Source organism: Marmota monax, unplaced genomic scaffold, assembly GCF_021218885.2.
Source record: "Marmota monax isolate L192 unplaced genomic scaffold, Marmota_monax_Labrador192_F-V1.1 WCK01_AAM20220418_F8-fsc00078, whole genome shotgun sequence".
Lineage (NCBI taxonomy): Eukaryota > Metazoa > Chordata > Mammalia > Rodentia > Sciuridae > Marmota > Marmota monax.
Window position 1 is genome coordinate 7,352,927 of NW_026694865.1, and position 23,870 is coordinate 7,376,796.

The 23,870-nt window shown below is 33.7% G+C and overlaps 1 protein-coding gene across 11 annotated transcripts in view; it reads left to right on the forward strand.

Moving 5' to 3' along the window:
• Positions 1 to 23,870, forward strand: part of Herc1 (HECT and RLD domain containing E3 ubiquitin protein ligase family member 1) — a 200,628-nt gene that overhangs the window by 51,805 nt on the left and 124,953 nt on the right. For all 11 annotated transcript variants that reach the window (XM_058573360.1, XM_058573368.1, XM_058573363.1 and 8 more), the window contains exons 3-12: positions 1,436 to 1,531; positions 6,621 to 6,815; positions 7,637 to 7,948; positions 10,427 to 10,523; positions 11,180 to 11,323; positions 12,567 to 12,694; positions 16,068 to 16,212; positions 16,313 to 16,484; positions 18,143 to 18,277; positions 18,924 to 19,089. In XM_058573360.1, the coding sequence (XP_058429343.1) occupies positions 1,436 to 1,531; positions 6,621 to 6,815; positions 7,637 to 7,948; positions 10,427 to 10,523; positions 11,180 to 11,323; positions 12,567 to 12,694; positions 16,068 to 16,212; positions 16,313 to 16,484; positions 18,143 to 18,277; positions 18,924 to 19,089 (1,590 nt within the window). The remainder of the gene's footprint in view (positions 1 to 1,435; positions 1,532 to 6,620; positions 6,816 to 7,636; positions 7,949 to 10,426; positions 10,524 to 11,179; positions 11,324 to 12,566; positions 12,695 to 16,067; positions 16,213 to 16,312; positions 16,485 to 18,142; positions 18,278 to 18,923; positions 19,090 to 23,870) is intronic.

Sequence of the window (23,870 nt, forward strand, 5' to 3'; positions counted from 1 at the left end):
TTTTAATTCTAAAAAATGAACCACTATATAAACCCCTTTGGCCTTTGATGCCACTAGGTGTTTATTGAGCACTGTGTGCCAGATACGGTAGGTGCTGGTGGATTAAAAAGATAAATAAGCTTTGTAGCATCTGTATTTTTTGGTAGCTCAGAGTTTAATGAAAGAGGGATACACAGACATTTCAAATTAATGATAGTGGGCTGACTAGTAGAGATCTGCAGAGAGGAGGTGAATGAGACACAAGTAAAAGGCTGGGGGATACCTTTGGGGGAAGGACCCCTGAAGTTAGCTGAAAGGAGGAGTTTACCTGCCAACATAAAGTATGTAAATGGGAGGAATGGGAAATGTTTACAAATGGGAGGACTAAAATTCACAAAGTAGCAAAGGTATCAGAGAGCAAGTCCCTAGATGAATGGGGTAGAACACGATGAGATGAGGCTGCAAGCAAGGCAGGCCTGTATCCCATGCTATGTACACTTTTGGGACTTGATTCCATATGCAGTAGGGAGCCACTGAAGCAATTTTGAGTAAAATCAAATAACAAGAACATAAGGTAATATACTTCATCCAGTCTTATGCCCTCATTTAATTATCTTAAGCAGACAAATATAGGAGAAGAAAAAAAGTGTGACATTATTTTGGATGATGGTTATTTAGATGAAAGGTAATTAATTGAGTACTTGGAAAACCACAAATTTATTTTAATTTCAGTTTGCACTGTTGAACTTCCTACTGTATGTTAACAGTGTATGAAAGTGGTCTAAAGATTTAAGGATAGAGAATGGATATTGAGTTACCTTTCTGATTTATCATTTTTTATTAAGATAATGATTTTCCTTATCGGAATTACTATGGAGAATAGGCATTAAGTCCCAGTGAAGTAATGTGATTCCTCAGCTATGCTAAGAAAAGGATGCCTTGTTGCTTCTGTAGGCAGGTAGCTATAAGAATTGACAAGACCTGGACTGTGGTTATGCCAAAACTAAGAAGGGAAAGACAGACTTTTTGCCACTCTGGTCAGGATCATTACTCAAGCCAGCTGTATTCTGCTTGCCTGTATCTTTGTGGGTATGTGGGCAAAAAACCCAAAGGGAGTAGAGTATTTCTTGGGACTTCACTTATTGGTCAACCAAACAATGTGATTGGCAAAATTCCTCCTCCTTGACTGTTTTTGGAACTTTGTGACCTTTGGGACAAACCACTGTTTAATAAGGTAACCAGAAGGATTGGTACTTAATTTACCATTTGACCAGTAGCCAGATCTTTTATAATAGTTCTGTTTAAAAGTCTTGTTTCATGACCTAATGTTAGGATTTGGTCTCAGTGTACATAATCACATAAAAAGTTCTTCAAGTAGATGCTGTTTGTAGAATATTTAAGTGATTTAGTATGTAAGAGTGTCTCCTTCCTGTACTGTATCCCACGTTTATTGTAGGGCTCGTCTGCTGATCGGAGTCAGTGGAGAGAACCAACCAGAACCTCTGATGGCTTGTGCTCACTTTACGAGGCAGCATTATGTCTCTTTGAAGAGGTATGTAATCATCTTTTTCAATAAAAATTACTTTGTAGTAAAATGCTATACCATGGATTTATTCCTTAAAAACAAACCATTTGATCTCTGCAAAGACTGCGAAAGAAAGTTGTATCAGAAGTTGTTTCTAGAGAGTGGAACTGGGTGTTTAAGGCCTGGGGTGGGAAGGAGACAATTTTTTCTTTTTTCCACGTTTTTATCAGTGCATTATAAGCACACATAATGGTGGGATTAATTGTTACATATTCACATATGCACACAATATAACTTACCAATATCATTCTCTAGTATTTCTCCTTTCCCTTCCCACTTCCCTCCCCCGGTTCCTTTCTTTCAAGGAGATATACTCTTTAATGTATTTCCTTTTATTTATTTTGAATTTTTGATCATATACCAGTAACTTTATTTTTTATATTTTTTAAGCATGGGGGATTGAACCCAGGGCCTTGCACATGTGAAGGACCTTGCACATGCTAAACAAGCACTCTACCCGCCCCCCACACTTTTTAGTTACCCATTTTCAATTTGATGAATTGGTCTTCTACAATCCTTCACACCTGACCAATTAACTTCATTTAAAAAATATTATGGGGCTGGGGTTGTGGCTCAGTGGTAGAGTGCTTGCCTAGCATGTGTGAGGCACTAGATTCAATCTTTAGCACCACATAAAAGTAAGTAAATAAAGATATTGTGTTCATGTACAACTAAAAATATTAAAAATATATCATTATGAACTCATAGATTTAAACTAATTTGAATTTTAGTTTAGTGAATTATTATCTGTAGTAAAGGTCATATTGCTTCATTTTAGCTAATAGTCTCTTCAGGGTGTTATCTCCTCAAGGTTGTTCCCAAATTCTTTTTTCATAAAGCTAATAATCTTTGATAGTTTCCTTGCTATCCAGTGTGGCACATTATTCTTGGCTCATCATGTACATTTTTTAACCCTAATTCATCAGCTTGCTTGCTTGCTTTTGTTCTCAAAACAAAAATGCAACAACCCCTGGTTTCTTTTATTGGGAAATATGATTTCAATACCACAATCAGGTTGCTAGAGATGCTCACTGCTAATAAAAGCTGATCTTATTGTCTCTAGGCTTTTATAGTAGACAGAGCTAGGAAGCATGTGTGTGGGTACTTAAAGCCAAAATGTGGGTTTATACTGACACTTTCGAATTCAGGGCTATAGAAGTTTTATTTAACCTTTTCTATACTACATTTATATCTTCTTTCCATCTACTGAGACTGCTGATTCTTAAGGTTAAAAGGATGTTAGAGTTTAGAATATCCTGTAATTACTTGTTTGTTTTAGCCATGTTATACATGAAAAGGAAGATATTTGGGGTTGGGGATATACATATATACATATACACACACAGAGAGGGAGAATGAGTCCTAAAATAACAAGATAGATACAACTGCTGTATGATTACTGAGAACATTTTTATGCTCCTTGTTTTTTTATAGTTGTATTATAAAAATGTCCCTAGAGTATAGCCTCTAATATTTGTATTCATTTTTTTCTTTAGGAATTCCAGTTATCTGTATATTAGATCTTTGCCTAACTTGTCACTTCTTCTTGAATATTTTCAATTTCTTTTTTATTTCTAAAATCTCTCTCTCTCTCTCTCTCCTGGTACTGAGGATTGAACCCAAGGCCTCATGCATGCTGGGCAAGGGCCCTACCTCTTAACTTTATCCCCAACCCCAAATATCTTCCTTTTCATCTTTCAGTACTCATAGGAAATAGTGTACAATGTATGCTTGGATTTTTTTTCTATTTTAGTTTTCATTTCTGAAATTAAAAAAAAAATTCTTTCTTGAGTTATGTCACTTCATATTTGAGTATTTCTAATTCAGATTTGTGTTTTTTCTTTCGTATCTTATTTTCATTTTTCTAATCCCTTTTAACTGGTTTTGAATTAGATTACATTTTGTTCTGTTTATTGGGCAACTCTTGCTGTGCTTTTGTTATAGGGATTCTTCTTTTCCCTTTCTTTCTTATAATAACTTCATATCGGATTTGGACTCAGTACTTTCCTGTTTATTTTTATGTGAAATTTAGTTTTCTTGAACTTTCTGAATGGTTTGGGATTCACTGTAGTCTTTCTGACATCTTCATAGACACCCTTTTTCTGTTGTTTCTACATGGGTTAAAAGGGGTGGGGGCGGTTTTCCCAACTTCTTGTTCTCCTCAACTTTTATCTTCCCCTTCTCCTTCTTTCATCTCTGTTTCTGTCTTTTGATTCCACTGCTCATAGTCTCTCCTTGGTTTAGGGGGTTTTGTCCTGGAAGGGAGTCCTGGCTTATTAATTTTTCAAGTTCACAAGAGTTAAGATTATTTCCTCAAAACTCATCACAGAGCCCTAATAGTTAGTTGCTGACAGAAAGTGCAGAACTCTTTCCAGTTGTAGCTGCTGTTCTGAAATGGGCTTATTACTCTTTCTTTTTTTGTCTTTTGTCTTTTTAAAAATTTTATACAGGGGATTGAACCCAGGGGCTTAACCACTGAGCCAAATCCCCAACCCTTTTAGAGACAGGTTCTTTCTAAATTGCTGTAGGGCCTCGCTAAGTTGCTGGGGCTGGCTTTGAACTCGAGATCCTCCTGTCCCAGCCTCCCAAGCTACTGGGATTACAGACATGTGGCCCATGCCCAGTGGTTTATTACCCTTTCTAATGAGAATCTGATTGGCTGTTTGGGGTTCCTCCTGTTCTAAGATCTATTAGACACTCCATTACTTCCTCCTGCACAGATACTGTTACTAAGTAGATGGCCTGGCCCCACCTACTTTTATTTTGGGGTTGTTAGGGCTACTTTGTCATTTGTTATGAATATTAAATATGAACTTGGGATTTTTTGTTTGGTATGTTTAAAAAACTGTGCTGATGCTGTTACTTGTCATCTTGCTATCTTCACAGAATCCTATGCATTCCCCTCACATCCAGTTTATTTTTAAAAAATGCATTTTTAAGCCCTAAGAGGTTGTTTTGTTTTGTGGTCTTGAGGATTGAACCTAGGGCTTCAATCATTCAGGCAAGTTCCCTACCACTGAGCTACATCCTTGGCCCCTATGTGTATGTTTTTTTTTTTTTCTTCTTCAGCCCTTTCCTTCCTTCCTTTCTTCCTTCCTTCCTTCCTTCCTTCCTTCCCTCCCTCCCTCCCTCCCTCCCTCCCCTCGGGGAGGGCTGTGATTTGCCCTCTCTTACAATAAGGGATCTTTAACAGTTCTAACCCTCCTGGTCCCACCATCTTTCTTATGTCTTTAGAAAAATTTCAGATCCCTTTTTTTTTTTTTTTTTTTTGAGAGAGAGAGAGAATTATTTTTTAATATTTATTTTTTTTTAGTTTTCGGCGGACACAACATCTTTGTTTGTATGTGGTGCTGAGGATCGAACCCAGGCCGCACGCATGCCAGGCGAGCGCGCTACCACTTGAGCCACATCCCCAGCCCCAAATTTCAGATCTTTTAATAGGGACTGGCAGTTTTCACTTGCACGTAGTTTGTATGTCTTCAGAACTGCACTCATGTTCACTGTAAAAATATTTGCCAGACATACATATTTATTCTGTTGTTTTGCATTGTATTTAAAGGTTCTGACTAAAACTATTCTCTCTGCTCCCATTTAATGTGGTAGAAAATGAATATATTGACTATTTAAGATTTATCTTTTATTGTTTTGCTTTATTATGCAAAAAAAAAATCCCAAAAGACAGACAACAAATTGACAGTAGCTTTAGTCAGTTAGTATTTTAATTATATTGGGTTCATATATGTCAATAAAAACCCCGTAAGCCCTAATAAATAAGGGATAAAATTTAGTTCACTTCACAAAATGTGGTAAACAAATAGATGGAAAAAACTTTAGCTCTGCTGATAATAAAGAAATGTGAAGTTAAAATAATGGCATACTTCTTTTACCCCTATTAAATTTGTAAAAAAAATTTAAAAGCTTAACCCATTGTTGGTATAAATGCAGTGAGACTGTTACTCTCATATAGACTCATTCCTTGGTTAGGGCAACCAGAATGGCCACCTTGAATCCTTTACTTTTGGTGAGGAGCCTAGATTTAATAAAAAACATTGTGAATGACAACTGACTTTTACTATTACATTCAACACAAATGGCAAATAAGCCATGACTTTTATTTCACATATATTTATGTATGTGTGTGTATTGTTCTGGGCCTTCACTATTTTTAGGGCAGCCCTTATTTCATACATTGCTGGTAACATAATATTATAGCACCATTTTAGAAAGCAGTTTGGTATAATATGTTTCAAAAATCATAAGATTGCTGTCTTTTTTTTCTTTTTACATATTGTATCCCATTTCTGAGGTTCTCTACTAAAGAAGTAATAAAAAATATAATAATAACTATATTTTAAAAAACTACCTGTATAACAGAGTAGAAAGAATCTAAATGTCCTATTAAAGGAAAGTGGTAAAATAAATTGTGATTTTTACACTGGCTATAATATTATCTATTTATTCATAAAGATGATGTTGACATGAAAATTTTGCATGAGACTTTTGTATCTTTTGTCACTTTTATACTTCTGCTCATGGCTGTATTGACTGTTAAAGAATATGTATATGAAAATTTCTGGAATGACATAAATAAAAATAATTTTGTATTAAGGTAATAAAATTATCAATGGTAGTTTTTGTCTGCTTCGTTTTTTGAATTTGTTTTTTCATAATGTTGTTGTATGCAACAATAAAATTTTGTTTAAAAAGGCTTGATTGTATTTCTCCCTCTTCCCCTTTTTGCCTCCTTCATTTTTTGTCTCCTTTATTAATATCTTTTAGTGATTTCTTCTGTGTGAGTAAATATTCTATCTATATTTAAGACTGGTTGTATTTTTAGATTTGAGCCGTTGAGAGCACGAGAAGGAAAGGCAAAGTAATTTCAGTATATAAAAATATGTAGACTTGAATGAGAAGTTATATTCCATTTATATATGATGTGTCAAAATGCATTCTGTCATGTATAACTAATTAGAAAATATTAAAAAAATATAAAATAAAAATGTCTAGACTAAAAATGGTCTGATTATTTTTTGCATATATTTTTTAATTTTAATAGGTTTGTAGAATGGCTTCTGATTACTCAAGAACATGTGCTAGCCCAGATAGCATTCAGACTGGTGATGCTCCTATTGTCTCTGAAACCTGTGAGGTTTATGTTTGGGGGAGCAACAGCAGCCATCAGTTGGTAGAAGGCACACAGGAGAAAATATTACAACCCAAACTGGCTCCTAGTTTCTCTGATGCTCAGACTGTAAGTTCTGTATATACCTTACAAATTGGTAGATAATGGAGTATATATTCATACTTACTTGCTTTAAATAATGTTAAGAACATATATTGAATGAAAAGTTTTGGTTGTTTCTTGTCTGTGTTTTTATATCACACTTCTTGAATTTTTCATTATAAAAGAAAAATGCATTTTTAAAATCTCATATCTCTGATAACATTCCTGGTTTCAAAAAATTAAATTTGAATCTGGATTTTTAAAAATCCTCAGTAATAGGAACAAATTTTACTATTATATTCAACATAAATGGAAAATAGACTAAATAAAAACTAGAATTTTTCCTTTCCCAGATTTTTGCTATTTCATTTTCTTGTTATGATCACTTTCTTTCTTTTTTTTTTTTTTTTACATTTGTAGCCTAAGCTAGAACATTCTTATTATTTTCATTAAAATATGCTTTCCGGCAGCCCCCCCCACAAATGGGTTTTTTGTGTGGTTCTTGTCATAATGAATTCTAAGGAACTTATAGGAAAATTTTATTTTCTTTCCCCAATTATGGGGGGCTAAAACATTTTACTTTGTTGTTTCATTCAATGATGATCTAATAGATAACCCATAAAAATCTATATCTATAAATTTGTACATGAATTTGAGCTCAGTGATGTAGACTGTATGAAAATACCATTAATGCTTTCTTAAATTCTATTTACTACCTTGATCTCTTTGAAGAGTCATATTCAGCTTCAAATACTTCCTTTGAGCCTCTTTGATAAAACAACCTTAAATTTTTTACTTGATGATCACAGAAGCATTTTATATTTGTGATTCTGTTTGTTCATTTATAGATTGAAGCTGGACAGTATTGCACTTTTGTCATTTCTACGGATGGTTCTGTCAGAGCTTGTGGTAAAGGCAGCTATGGGAGACTCGGGCTTGGAGATTCTAATAATCAGTCTACTTTAAAAAAGTTAACATTTGAGCCTCACAGGTCCATTAAAAAGGTCTCATCTTCTAAAGGATCTGATGGTCACACTTTAGCTTTTACAACAGAAGGAGAAGTCTTCAGTTGGGGAGATGGTGATTATGGAAAACTGGGACATGGAAATAGTTCAACACAGAAATATCCCAAACTTATTCAGGGACCTCTGCAAGGAAAGGTATGTGATATATTTCTGGATTTGAAAGTACTTAGATATAGTGGTATTATTGTTGATAATATTTTTCAGAGTTTGATGTATTCTTTATGAAGTTGCCTGCCCCTCTCTCTCTCGGCTTAAATTTTGTGTGTCTGCTTTATAGTTTACACAGTACTTTTACATACATCATCATCATCATTATTATTAGTTTGAGGTACTGGGAATTGAACCCAGGGCATCATGCATGATAAGCAAGCATTCTACCATTGAGCTTTATCTCCAGCCTCAATTTTAATTCTTTATAAATGTTTATTTTATTTTATTTCATTGTTTTGAGTTGAGGACTTGCTATTTGTCCAAGATAGCCTTTAACTTCTGGACTTGAACTGTCTTCCTGTTTCAGCCTCCAAAGTAGCTGAGACTATAAGCATGTACCACTATGCCTGGCTCAGTTTTAATTCTTGTATTCTCATAAGAATAATTCTTATTCTTATGAGGTAGTTTCCCCTATTTGACAGATTGGGAAACTAAGAATCATTAATTAAACAAATATTTACTACCTTCTAAGTGGCAGGCAGTGTTATAGGCATTAGATATATAGCAGTGAATAAGAGAAGCAAAGGTCTCTGCTTTCATAGAACTTTAATTTTCAGGGTAGAGATAAATAAAATAATATAAAATACTTTCAGATAATATTAAAGAAGAAAACTGAGGAGTGTAACAGAGACTAACTTGGACTGGTTGTGATATTAGATAATGGGGACAGGGATAATCTTGGAGGAGGTGGCATTTTAGCAGGCTTAAATGAGGAAGCATTTAGAGTGGTTCAATAATTACCTAGAATTTCACACAAATAATTGGCACCATTAGAAACTGAACACAGATCCCTTTTTTTTAAAAAAAAATATTTTTTTGTTATAGTTGTTAATGGACCTTTATTTTATTTATTTACTTTTAAGTGGTGTTGAGGATTGAACCCAGAGCCTCCTCCAGGCTAAGCAAGTGCTCCACCACTGAGCCACAACCACAGCTGTGTAGATTCCCTCTTTTTATATCTCTTTAAAGAAAACAGATGAACTTATATTCACTTAAATGATTACATTCTTTCCATGAAAGTTTTCTTAAATCAAAAGATCTTTGTAAGTTTTAATTTTAGACCAGATTTACAAATATCACACTTTTCCTTCATGAGAGACTATGAAATGAATAAATAACTTGCAGTATTATAGCTTACTGATCAACCCAAAGGCAGTGGGCCTCAAAACATTCTACTTTGAAAGCCTCAGAGGATACTTGTTAAATGTTGAATATGAGGCAATAAAGAACTTCAGATAAATATGATTTGAAATTGTATTTTTCTGGTCTGATACTTACTTTCTTCCTTGATTTCATTTCTTTACTTTATTCCTTTGAATTTTCTGGATTTTTTTTATTCTTGTTTTTTGTGATTCTAGGCAGTAAACCCAGGGCCTACCACTGAGCTATATCCCCAGCCGTTTATATTCCTTTGACTGCCGCATTTTTTAAAATATTTTTTTAGTTGCCAGTGGGCCTTTATTTTATTTACTGATACATGGTGTTGAGAATTGAACCCAGTGCCTCATACATGCTAGGCAAGCGCCCTGACACTGAGCCACAACCCCAGCCCAAATGCCCCATTTTTATAATGGAAACATTACCAATTAAAAACAGCATAGTATGAGCATCATGAAGGAAAATTGTCACAACATTTAAAATTAAATTTTGCAGATAAAAATTTCAAAACTTCCTAGCTTAGTATTATTGCTCAATGTTTTTAATTGAACCTCAAATTTGAATTTTATAAAGTGAGTTCTAAGTTTTGGAGTTTAAAAAGATGTGGAGCAGCCAGGTATGGAAGCACATGCATATAATCCACGCGGCTAGGAAGGCAGAGGCAGGAAGATCGCAAGTTTAAGGCCAGCCTCAGAAACTTAGTGAGACCCTGTCTCAAAATAAAGAAAAAAAGGGAATGGAGATGTGGTTCAGTGGTTGAATTCTCCTGGGTTCAGTCCTTGGTGTTAAAAAGAAAGGTATGTCAGGAGTTAATTATTATAAGTTAATATACTGCTTTTGCTCTTTCTTATTGGTAATAGTTAATGCCTTTGTGAAAGTTATCCTTATCATGTAATGACTTTTTCTTGATAAACCAGGACTAGAGGTTTTATATTTGAAAAATTGTCATCCATTGTTTCATGGGTGTTACCCTCTTTCCAACTTTGAATAAAGACTTGATTGGTGAGATTGTATTCCTGCAGGTGATTAGACTCATCTTCAGGGCTCCTGCTAGCCTTTGCAGTGACTTTTTGTGACTTGACAGCTTAGCTAGTCACCCTTATCCTGAGTACAGCCTTCACATCTGTACGTGGCAATTCCTGGTTGAGTTGTAAATATTAATATCTCTAAATTGTCTGTATATGGGATTAAAAACAGATAGTTTTAGCGTCTGTGTGCTAATCAAATTCACTGTGTGCATTGTAGGTAGTTGTTTGTGTGTCAGCTGGATACAGACATAGCGCGGCTGTCACAGAGGATGGAGAATTATATACATGGGGTGAAGGAGACTTTGGAAGATTAGGTAAGATATTTTTTAAAAATTGAAGTTATATTATCACAGAAAACCAGAAATGATTATGATTATTGGGAAACAGTAAGAGAGAGTAGTTTTGGTTTTTTTTTTGGCACCATTGGGGATCAAACCAAGGGCTTTTTGTATGCCAGGCAAGGTGCATTACCACTGAGCCACATCACCAACCAGGAGAATAGACTTAATAGGCTATTAATTTTGTTAGTCATTACACTCAGAGGAAGATAATTTTATAGATAATACCTAGATTATTGTACTTATATTTAAAATGTAATTAAATCTAGGAAGAACTTACCTATTAAGACCTGGCACCGTGGGATTTTAGGGATAAGAAACATACCATCATGATGATGAAATTTATAATCTACTACGTTGTGAAAATAAGTTGACATGAGCATGGTACAAGACAGAATAATGTTAGTACTAAGATAGGAGTATAGATAAATGTTCTAATGGTTCATTGAAGTGCTTGTATGCGCCAGTTTGGGAGTAACCTGGAAGACTGGTTGAGATGATGTTAGAAGTGATTCTGTTTTTTATATTTATTTGCACTTAAAAATAGCTTGTAATTTTTATTCTACTTTTGAAGTGATGGCTTAGACAAAAAGAGTTAATATTATTTCTTTGTTGTTTGTGTTTTACCCAAGGTCATGGTGACAGTAATAGCCGTAACATTCCAACATTAGTAAAAGACATTAGCAATGTAGGAGAGGTTTCTTGTGGCAGTTCACATACTATTGCTTTATCTAAAGATGGAAGAACTGTATGGTCTTTTGGAGGAGGAGACAATGGTATGTAAAAAATTATTTATGGATAGCTTTGGCCTTTTATTTCTTTTTTTTTCCCCAGTTATACATGCCTAGTGTAGAAAAACCCACAATGCAGATGAGTATAAATAAAAATTAAAATAAACTGTGCTTCTACTAACGGTACTTTTAACATTATTAATGGTTTGGTAGACAGATTTAAAAAATATATATGTATATAAACATGTTTATAAACATATTTACATATATTCCCTGCATAGATGTTTTTCATACACCAAAGTAGACCTGTGTGTATTCCATAGATAGATTATAATCTGGTGGTTTTTATATAACAGTATTTTATGAATATATTTTCTACAGCAATTTAACTTTATATCATTTTTAAAAAAGACTCAAAGTATTCTTTCATGTGTCTGTATTATGATTTATAAAACCAGTTTCTCGTTACTGAATATGTAGATGGCTTTCAAATTTTTCAGTATTAAATACAACATTGCATCAAATGACCAAATCTTTGTTTATAACTACCAGAAGTGTGATTGCTCACTTGCCCATATCTCTTTATAAGAGTATGTATAAAAATTAAGATAGTTTAAAAGTTAATTTCTGTAATGAAATGGTATCATTTAATTGTATTTCTTTGATATCTAGTGAGATTGCATTTTTATTTTGGGCATTTATTTTTCTTTTATAGTGGTTTGCCCATTTTTCTATTTCATGAGTTATTGAATCTTTTTTAAGTTTTAAATTACATGAATATGCATTTTTTTTGTCTAGAACCTGTGTATTATGCCGGAGAAATAAAGAAAAATAACTTTTCTGTTTCTATAAAGTGATTTTAATTGTTTGACATTCAAAACAAAAGGTTATTAGTTGTTTGTTGTTAACTTTCTCTCAACAAAATAAATGCTCCTTTTTTGTGTGAGAGAAGTACTGTGTACTGAACCCAGGGGTGCTTTACCACTGAGCTAAACCCCGACTCCTTTTTATTTTGAGACAGGGTCTCCCTAAGTTGTTGAGATTGACCTAGAACTTGCAATCCTCTTGCCTTTGCCTCCTGAGTCTCTGGGATTATAGGTGTATGCCACCATGCTCTGCAAAAAATGCTCACTTGTTAACATCTTCTGCTATTAGAAAACATAGCTTCCCACATCTGTCAGGTTAGCAATGGAAAGATTAGAGCGCTTTATCAACCTTAGTACTTAGAAAAAGAATGGAAGCTCTTTAAACATTGAATTCTTTAACTTGAATGTAATTGTTTTTATAGGCAAACTTGGCCATGGTGATACCAACAGAGTGTATAAACCAAAAGTTATTGAAGCTTTACAAGGAATGTTTATTCGTAAAGTTTGTGCTGGGAGCCAATCTTCACTTTCTTTGACATCAACTGGGCAGGTAGGACTGTGGAATGAACATAAAAGAGTATTTCAGAGGACTAGGTAACTAAAATGTAACAATTGTATTTAAATTTCAAATTTAAAAGATAAGTTTTTAGATAACTTACGAAAATGAAATATTTTTCCTTTTTGAAGTAGAGAATCTAAGAAGGAACTAGGTTTTCTTTCTCTTTCTCTCTCTCGGGTTTTTTTTTGTACTGGGAATTGAACCCAGGAGTGCTTTACGACCAAGCTACACCCCCACTCCTTTTTATTTTTAATTTTGTGACATGATCTTGAAAGTGAGGCTAGCCTCAAACTTGTGATCCTCTTGCCTCAGCCTTTTTTTTTTTTGGTACCAGGTATTGAACCCAGAGCCACATCCCCAGCCATTTTATATGTGTGTGTGTGTGTGTGTATTTGTAGATGGACACAATACTTTTATTTTGTTTGTTTATTTTTATGTGGTGCTAAGGATCAAACCCAGAACCTCACACGTGCAAGGCAAGTGCTCTACCGCTGAGCCCCCAGCGCCCCCAGCCCTTTTTAATACTTTCTTTGGAGATGGGTATCAGTGAGTTACTGATGCTGGCTTTGAACTCATGATCCTCCTCCCTCAGCTTCCTGAGCTGCTAGGATTATAGGTATGCACCACCATACTGGTCCCTGCCTCAGCCTCTTGATGCTGAGATGATAGGCCACCATGTCCAATGAGGAACTAGGTTTTCTGATCTAGCCTTTGTGACTCTGATAAATTTTTCTTCAGTTCCTTGTTTTTTGTATTAGTTGATTTTTTTATATATAGTTTAGTCTTCAGTACTCCATAACCCTTTCCCTCCAAATCATGGATAGTCAGGGAAAGCAAGATTAGATCTTGGTGAAACCAGTGATACAGACTAAAAGGCAAGAGGATGATCAAAACAGAGGGTAAACAGAACACTTCTTTATTAAAATAATCTGGTATGGTTTTATTTGTCTGAGGAATAGGTTGCTCAGGCCTAGGGTAGTCAATTTTATCATTCCTTTAAAGTTTTTGAACTTTTTACATGTGTGTATCGGCTCTGCCTCTGATTGATTGTGATGATAAAGAGAAGCCAAGTATGATGATAGACTGACAATATTTGCAACCATTTGTCTACCCAATAACAGTGAAAAAGTGAGCCATCCACTTATTCTTTCACTTGTAGGAGCCCGTTATGTACTAACCAGTGGTATAAAAAATTTTTCTGATTAATTCACCAGGCAGATAAGCAGCAAAGCTGAAATTACCATATGATTTAATTATTTTTTGAGAGACTGAAATGCCTTATGTCTTAAAACTCCAACTATTCATCACCTTGTATTTAATTACATTAATCAGTTGCTGCCTTAAAAAATTCTTTTACGTATTTCTCACTATGAATTTTGTAATAAGAATCCATGGATTGAAGCCAGAAGATGCTCACTTATTTTTCTTTTTTAAAAAAATTTTTAGTTGTAGATAGATACAATACTTTTACTTTATTTATTTATTTTTATATGGTGCTGAGGATTGAACCTAGTGCCTCAAGCCTACTAGGCAAGCTTAATTGATGTATAGTCACAAGCAAATTACAGCCCTCCCTTGAGCTTTATCTGCTTCTTACTTTTTTTTTTTTTTAATATTCTCTTAGTTGTCAGTGGACTTTATTTATATGCGCTGCTAAGAATTGAACCCAGTGCCTCACACATTCTAGGCAAATGCTCTACCACTGAGGCTCAATCCAAGCCCTATCTGCTTCTTTATATGAGGGAAAATAATGTCTCTCTTGCCTACAAATGATCATGTAAGATGATTATTTGAATTGAAATTTTGTATAAACTATTGAGGATCATTTGCCTGTTGGTTGGTGGTAAATCATAAGCAGGAAATCCATTACATTGAATTCTGAGGAACTTCAAATTATTTGCTATATAGAATAGTTGTATCATGTGTACATTAAGTTATGTTTAGAAAAAAGTGAAAGAGATAGAAATTCTTTTAAATGTTAAGAGCAGTTCTTTTTACAATTATACTTGTTGAGCATGAGGTGAGGATCAGCATTTGCTTTTCCCTCACTCTGTGTCAGTCCCCTCAGGACTCTTCAGTGGTAACTTACCATTATACTAAGTATAATTTTATGTTTAAAGATAGGGTGTATATTTTTTGTATAGAATAATCTGATCCCTAAATATAAGATAAATATTCTTAATTTGGTGCTCAACTGAAGGAACATGACAAGAGAATTTCAACTGAGGGCCTTTACTAAATTTCTATACTATATTATACTTTGTGAGTGATTTAGATTTTCTTTAAAAAAATTTTTTTTAGTAGTCAGTGAATTTTTATTTTATTTATTTATTTATGGTGCTGAAAATCAAACCCAGTGCCTCACAATGCTAGGCAAGCACTCTACTGAGCTACAATCCCAACCCTAGATTTTCAGTGATGATTTTGATTATATATTACTTCACCTTCCTTATCTTTAGATCCTAATCTCTTAACTTTATTGGAATTTTGTTGCATTCTGTAATTGTCTTCAGTAAGTTCTTTGGCAACTAGTGTAAATATGTTTTTTTTGTTGTTGTTGTTGTTGAAGAGGCTTAAGTAACTCTTAGCAGCAGTCTTTCTTAAAATAATTGTAAGATAAAAATAAAAACAAAACCCAAACTCCATGGCATAAAGAGTAGAGTCTGTGTGATCTTGTTAAAACCCATTGAAGAAAAAAAAATATTCAGTTTGCTGATTGTTTTAATTGTATTCATTTTGGGAATTGGCAGTCATCATTTCATCATCTTCTTTCTTATGCAACCCTTTGTTTGTCCAGAGGTTTTAAATAGTCAGTAATTATTTTGGTATTAATTAATGAAAATGAAGATGTTCAGAGGGAACTATGTCAACTACTGCTTCAAATGTTATCCTTTTAAAAAATTCAAATTATCGTAACAGCGAGGTAAGGTAGTTTTTAAACTAAATTCTGAACATTTATGGTTAATCCATATTATCACACCTTGGTCTAATCTTGGTCTCATCTGCAGAGTAGAAGCATGTAAAGGAGATGTTTTAAGGTAGTATTTCCAAAGTTGCTACGATTAGGTAAATATAACAAAATACAAGCCAATCAGTAGTAGGTTTAACAGAATCTTTCAGATCTTTTCATTTTTTTCTATGACCAATTTTTTTTTTTCAGCCTGGCTCTGCGTGTCCACCTGTACAGTGATCACTGTGACCATCTTTAAAATGATCAAAATAGTAAATATTACTCTAGTAACTGAAAGTTATTATATAGTATCAAATATACTCTTGTTTGATATATGACATTTATTACTAAACAATTTAAACTACAGACTAATTGTCTCCAGAACTTAAATGTAGTGTATTTCTGTTTTTTCAGGTCTATGCTTGGGGCTGTGGGGCTTGTCTAGGTTGTGGTTCTTCAGAAGCTACTGCTTTGAGACCCAAGCTTATTGAAGAATTGGCTGCCACAAGAATAGTTGACATTTCTATTGGAGACAGTCATTGTTTGGCTCTTTCTCATGGTAAATTCATTTGTTTTAAAGAAATAATATTAGTAATTATCTTTCTTAAATATATTACATTTAAGTTAGAATTTTCTTTTGTACTTTGTTTTGTTTTTAGATAATGAAGTTTATGCCTGGGGTAATAACTCAATGGGACAGTGTGGCCAAGGAAATTCCACAGGTCCTATTACTAAACCAAAGAAAGTGAGTGGCTTAGATGGCATAGCTATTCAGCAGATCTCAGCTGGAACATCACATAGCCTGGCATGGACTGCTCTCCCTAGAGACAGGTAAGATGCTTTTGTTTAAAAATTCTTGTTTTTATAACAGTAGAAACACCAGTAAAAACAGAAATAACTGTATTTTATTTATAAAATGTCCTTCTGACATTTCTAGTATTGGTTTGGAAATGACATCTAGATTTCATTTGAATATAGAGATTACATATGTTTTTTAAGCAAGAAGTTATACCCTATATTTAAGATAGTTTCTTTCTTTCTTTCTTTTTTTTTTTTTTTTTAGAGAGAGAGAGAGAATTTTTAATATTTATTTTTTACTTCTCGGCAGACTCAACATCTTTGTTTGTATGTGGTGCTGAGGATCGAACCGGGCCGCACACATGCCAGGCAAGCGTGCTACCGCTTGAGCCACATCCCCAGCCCCAAGATAGTTTCTTAATTGAATTGTTTTCTTCTTTTTGTCCTCCTGCCCCTTACTTGGGATTGAATCCAGGAGTCCTCTATTACTGAGCAACATCCAGCCCTTTTTGCTTTTTTATTTTGAGACAGGTCTTATTAAGTTGCCAAAGTTGGCCTCAAACTTGTGAGGTTCCCTGTCATCAGGCTTAAAGGTATCACCACTGCACCCAGCTAATTTAATTGTCTTCTAAGCGTTTTGAATTTCATCTCTATCCCTAGATAATAATTTTTAAAAATTCAATGTTGTCATATCAAGAGGAAGTTAAATAATAAGATCAGAACTAGGCTCTGGGTTTAAAATAGTTGTTTATCTTTAGTGCCTTTATCTGATTGTTTTTTTTGGGGGGCGGGGGAAATCCATCCACCCTCATCCAAACAGTGGCAATACTTTTAAGTTAAGGAAGGTATTTTTTGCAGAAATTTAGCTTTTTCCTAAGTGATAACCATATCTTTTAAATTGATTGGTGACTTTTAGTCATTAGTAGAAGATTGAGTTTTAAGGGACATTTATGTTGTATCAGATACTTGTGGCCGCATATGAAATGATTTACAACTTAGAATATATTATATTTGTATTCTAGACCTTTGATTTAGAGGGCATTTATTATGATATTCTAATCAATTAAAATATTTATGACTAAAAAAGTTAAATATAAATAACTTGCTATTAATATTAAATCTACAGTTTCAAAACAAAAGCCAAAAAAGTTAAATATAAATAACTTGCTATTAATATTAAATCTGCAGCTTCCCATTTTATATTTATGTAGTTGTTTCCCACAATCTTGCAAATCTTCACAAGAGGCTTCAGGAGTTTTTCTTTTAATAGATCTTAGTATATCGCTTTATAAAATCAGGCTACTTTTTCTTAAGTGAAATATATATTTTATAGATGCTAGAACCAGAATTTAATAGATCATGTGACTCAGCCCTCTACTTTCAGATGAATGTGTATCCAAATGTTCAGAACACATAGTTGTATTTTCTTTTTAAAGACAGTAAATTCTTGTTTTTTCTCAGTTGTTAAAATGAAGGGTTTTTTAGTATTAATTTTGGGGAACTTAAAAAAGCCAATTTCATATTACAAAACAGAAAATAAAAATAAACTCTGGCCAGTAAGATTAGAATGCACAGAAGGTTTTCTGTGTATCTTATTGAAATCTCTCAGCCTTACTATGTTTTGTTTTTTTAATCTTGTATGGAAATTTCCTTTTGAAGTTCATTCATGATTTTCTTATGCTTCTGTATAGACAAGTTGTTGCATGGCATCGACCTTATTGTGTAGATCTTGAAGAGAGTACCTTCTCACACCTGCGTTCATTTCTTGAGAGATACTGTGATAAAATAAACAGTGAGATTCCTCCTCTTCCTTTCCCTTCATCAAGGTATGTTATAAATAGCTATGTATTTTATGTTTGTGTGTTATATTTTGAAATGTGACTTCCTTGTTTTTCCATAAATTATATGAAACTTCTTTATAAGCTAGGAAAGAGATAAACTTATTCTTAATAACTTCTAGGTTTTAAAGGTTATCCATAATTTCACAAAACGTATTTTAAAAATTTCTCTTGCGGGGCTGGGGTTGTAGCTCAGTGGTAGAGTGCTTGCCTTGCATGTGTGAGGCACCAGGTTGGATCCTCAGCACCACATAAAAAATAAATAAATAAAATAAAATAAAGGTATTGTATCCATGTACAACTAAAAATAGTTTAGAAAAGTTTCTGTTGGTCATGACTTTTTTTGGAGGAAGGGTATTAGGGATTGAACCCATGGGTATGTAACCACTAACCCTTTTTAATATTTTACTTAAAGTCAGGTCTTGCTTATTTGCTTAGGGCCTTGCTAAGCTGCTGAGGCTGGTTTTGAACTTGTGATCATCCTATCTCAGCCTCCCAAGTGGCTGTGATTACAGGCATGAGCCACTATGCTCAGCAAGTTGATAAAATTTTGGAAGAGAAGAAATGTTACCTGAATTGGATATCACATGCATTTTTAGGTTCCAAACATTTATAGCAGTTTATTTGGTTTCAGGGAACACCACAATTTCCTCAAGCTGTGCCTGAAGCTGCTTTCTAATCACCTTGCTCTTGCACTTGCGGGAGGGGTAGCTACCAGCATTCTTGGGAGGCAAGCAGGTCCACTTCGAAATTTGCTCTTCAGACTGATGGATTCAACTGTTCCAGATGAAATCCAAGAGGTAAGAGATTAGGACTTGTGAATCTGTAACTCAAGCCACTTTTTTTTTTTTTTTTAAATTCTAGGTATATGATATATTCAACTGTACAATGGACAACTTCAATTGCATGATTTTTTTCCCTCTGATTTTCATGATGGGAGTAGATATTTTGATTAACTCATCCTTTTAACACAGGGCAGGTGCCATCTCTGAGAAACCATTCAGTCTTTTCTCTCCCACAAGGTTGAGTTTCTCCTTGTATCTCATTGTATTATAGTTGCCTATTGATAAGCATGTTCACACAAGCTGAGTTTCTGAGGGTAAGGACCCACTTTTATTTATTTATTTTTATATCTTTAGTGCCTAGGCATGACTTATTCAATATTGATAGCTGAATAAGTGGACTGTGTCATCTAATAGGGCCCCAGTAAGAGGTGTGATAAAGGTTGGCTTAAGGAGGAATAAAGGGATACAACAGTGATTATACATAAAGAGAGATGGTCTGAAAAAGCTTATTTGGTATTATGTTATAGTATTAATTTTGGGAAACTGAAAAAAAAAACATTTTTATAATAGAAAATATGAAAAATAAAAATAAACTCTGGCCAGTAAGGATAGAATGCACAGTAATTTTTAAGCAATATATTCCTGTGTAATCAATGGGTCAAAGAAAAGATCATGAGGAAAATTAGAAAATACTTTGAATTAAATGAAAATAAAACCATAATATACCAAAACTTACAGAATTTAGCTAGAACTGTACTTAAGGAAAAAAATTATAACCATATATGCCTGTTTAAAAGTAGTTCATATCTCAAGTCAATAATTTAATATTTTATCTGAAGAAATTAGAAGTATAAGCAAATAAACCCAGAGAAAGTTAAAAAAATAAATAATATAAATTGGAGTGAAATTAAAGAAATAAAGGATAGGAAAGCAGTTGAGAATTAAATCAGTGAAATTAAATGTTGGTTCTTAGCAAAGATTAAAAAATTGACAAATTTCTTGCTAGACCAACCAAGCAAAAAGAGAGGGACTTCAGGTACTAAAATCAGGAATAAAAGAAAAGACATTACTACTAACTTTACAGATATACAAGGGGTTATAAGGAGATACTGTGAACAACTGTATATCAACAATTAGATAACCTAGATGAAAGGGACAGATTTCTAGAAAAACACAAATTACTAAACCAACTTAAAAATAAAAAACTGAAAAAGAAATGAAAAATCTGAATGGACCTATAATAAGAGATTAAATTTGCAATAATAATATTATAAAAATTCTGTGAAGAAAAGCTCAAGACCAAATGACTTCACTATGAATTCACTAAATATTTTTGGGTTTAACACCAATACTTCACAAACACTTCAAAAGAAGAAGAAATATTTTTCAAATATATTCTAAGATTTTGAAAGAATGAAAACTCTGGACCAAAATCCATTATAAATATAGGTGTGCAAATCCTCAACAAACTACTAGCATATTAAATCCAGCAATTTATCTGAAAGATTATATACCATGACCAAGTGGGACATACCCCAGAAATTCTAGGTTGGTTCAAACTATGAAAATCAGTCAAAATAATGCATCATATTAATAAAGAATAAAATTGTGATTATTTTAGCAGATGGAGAAAAAACATGTAACAAAGCTCGACATCCTTCATTATAAAAACATGCAACAAAATAGGAGTAGAAGGAAACCTTCTTTTTTCAGAAATGAAATTGCTGTATTGGTTTTTGAGATTTTAAGCATTACATGCCTATTATAAAACAAATCATTCAAAATAAAATATTTTGAAGGAGAAAGTGAATCTTTCCTAATATCACTCCTCTTGTAAATTTTCAATCAATGTCTCCCAGACTTTTTATTCTTATCTGATGACTTTTTCAGGATAAACTCATAAATGTACCATTGAATACTCAGGGGTACACCCCTTGTAAACTTTCTATATATTGCCTATGTTGTCTTTAACCTGTTTTCCACATTACAACCAGAGAGATATTTTTTCATGTAAGAATGATTATGTTATATAAGGGAATTCTTAATGTGATAAAGAGTGTCTAGGAAAAATTCACAGCTAATATCATCTCAGTGGAGAAAGACTTGAGAGACACAGAGATCTGTATGTTCTTTGTCTCCTGAAACTGAAGGGAGTATGAGAGTAAAGTAATAAAATTTATTTAAGAAACCAGAAAGGAAGCAAAGCTCCCACTGGGGAGGAGTTCCAAAAGAGGGTTACTGCTGAGTAGCTAAACTGAAGGGAGTATGAGAGTAAAGTAATAAAATTTATTTAAGAAACCAGAAAGGAAGCAAAGCTCCCACTGGGGAGGAGTTCCAAAAGAGGGTTACTGCTGAGTTGCTACTGTCTAGAGATTTATATGGTTTTGCTTGGAGTATTAGCTAATGACGTTAGGGAGGGGAGTTTCTAGATCCAATCAGGATGAGACACTTGGTGTTCAGGGGTTCCTAATCCAAACAGGATGTTGATCATAGCCACTTCTCAGGGATTGGCTCAGGGTGTAGCTCAGGGTGTGACTGAGGATTCTGGCACATACTCCAATGAAGTTAATGACCAGAAGCTGCAAGAAACATGGAATCTGCCACTTATTGAGGTCCCTGCCCTAACTGCCTGTCATATCTTTGGCTCATGCTCTCACTTGAATGTTTCCCCTTAAGATCAGGAACAAGACAGTGGTTTCCACTCTTGACATTTCTATGTCAGTCAGGGCAATTTATGCAAGAAAGAAAAGAGATATCTAGATTGGAAAATAGGTAGTGAAGATATTTGTAGATGACATGATTTGGATGTTAAAAATCCAAAAACTACACAACAAAACAAAATATGAGGCCAGTTGTAAAGGTACATGTTCTCATGCCTGGGAGGCTGAGATGGGAGAATTCTGAGATCTAGGCTAGCCTGGGCAACATAGTAAGACCCTGTTTAAAAAGAAACAACAAACAAAAAAACTATAACCTACTAGGGCTCATAAATGAGTTTAGTAAGGTTGCAGGATATAAGATCAACATACAAAAATCAGTTGTATTTCCATATAAAAACAATGCATAGGGTCTGGGGTTGTGGCTTAGCAGTAGAGTGCTTACCTCACACGTGTGAAGCCCTGGGTTCAATCCTCGGCACCACATAAAAATTAATAAATAAAAAAAGGTATTGTGTCCAACTACAACTAAAAAAATAAATATTTTTAAAAAAATGAGCAAAGAATCTTAGAAATGTTTTCAGGTAAAATATATAAATTGCCAATAAACACATGAAAAACTATTCAACATCATTAGTTATAAGTAAAATGTAATGAAAACCGCAGTTAGATACTCTTTATACCCATTAAATAACTTGAACCAAAAAGACCAAAAATAGTAAATGGTTGGGTGGTAACGAAATTAGAACCTTTGTATGTTACTGATGGGGATAGAAAACCATGCCATTGCTTTGGAAAACAGTTAAATAGTTCCTTAACTAGTTAAACATAAAGTAACCATATGATCCAGTGATTCCACTACAAGGTCTGTACCCAAGAGAATTAAAAACCTTATCCACACAAATACTCTTATGCAAATCTCACAGAAGCATTATTCATGGTAGCCAAAAAGTTGGAACAATACATGTGTCTATCAAAATGGGTGAACAAAAGGTGGTGTGTTTATACAATGTAATACTACGGTTCCACCATAAAACAGAATGAATAGACAAAGGGGAATGAAAGGAAGGTGGGGAGGAATAGGAAAGACAGTGGAATGATTCTGACATAACTTTTATTTTTCTTTTTAAATATTTTTTAGTTGTTGATAGACTTTTATTTTATTTGTTTACATGTGGTGCTGAGAATTGAACCCAGTGCCTCACACATGCCAGGCAAGTGCTCTACTGCTGAGCCTCAGCCCCAGCCCCAGCCCCTCTGAAATAACTTTTCTATGTACATATATGAATATACCATAGTGAATCTCTATGTCATGTACCACCACAAGACTGAGATCCTAATTAGAATAAGAGGTACTCCATGTTTGTATAAATAAGTCAAATTATACTCTGTTATGTATCTAAAAAGGACAAAAAATATAGAAGTATAATGCTTTATATTTTGGAAAGTTAGAATTTGGAATCCAGATCTATTATTCTGTTAAAAAATATTGTAAAACTTATAAAATATTAAAAATTGTAAAAACAAACAGAATGAAGAACTGTGATATATGCTACATGACTGGATCTTATAAACATGCTAAGTGAAATAAACAAGACACAATAGTCTACATGTCAGTATGATTCCATAAATAAGAAATTTGAAGAGTAAGCAAATCTATAGAAAAAGAAAGTAGGTTACTGGTTGTCAGGGGCTTGGGGAAGAAGAGAGTGGCAGAGTTTCTTTTTGGAATGATAAAAATGTTCCAAAATTAGATAGTGATCGGTGCATAATTCTGTGGATATAGTAAAAGCCACTGAATTTTATGACACAGGGATTATAATTCAATTTGTTAAATTCAGGAAAATTAAAATCATGATTTTTCAACTAGAAGAATATATTCTCTGAAATAAGGGTGGGAAGAGTTGATAGATAGGATCTATGACAATTTAATATTTATCAGAAATGGGCTAGCATAGATTAAAGGTTAAAAGTTCTGGAGTAAAATAAGGAAAAATAGACTTAAAAAAGTAAAATTAAATATTATTCCTTTAATCTCCTTGACAGCTACTCTATCCTTGGAGAGTACTTAGAGAGTACTTAGAGTCCCAGGATGTGTACAGGGTTGTTATGATTATGGCTTATTTCTTTTCCTCTTTT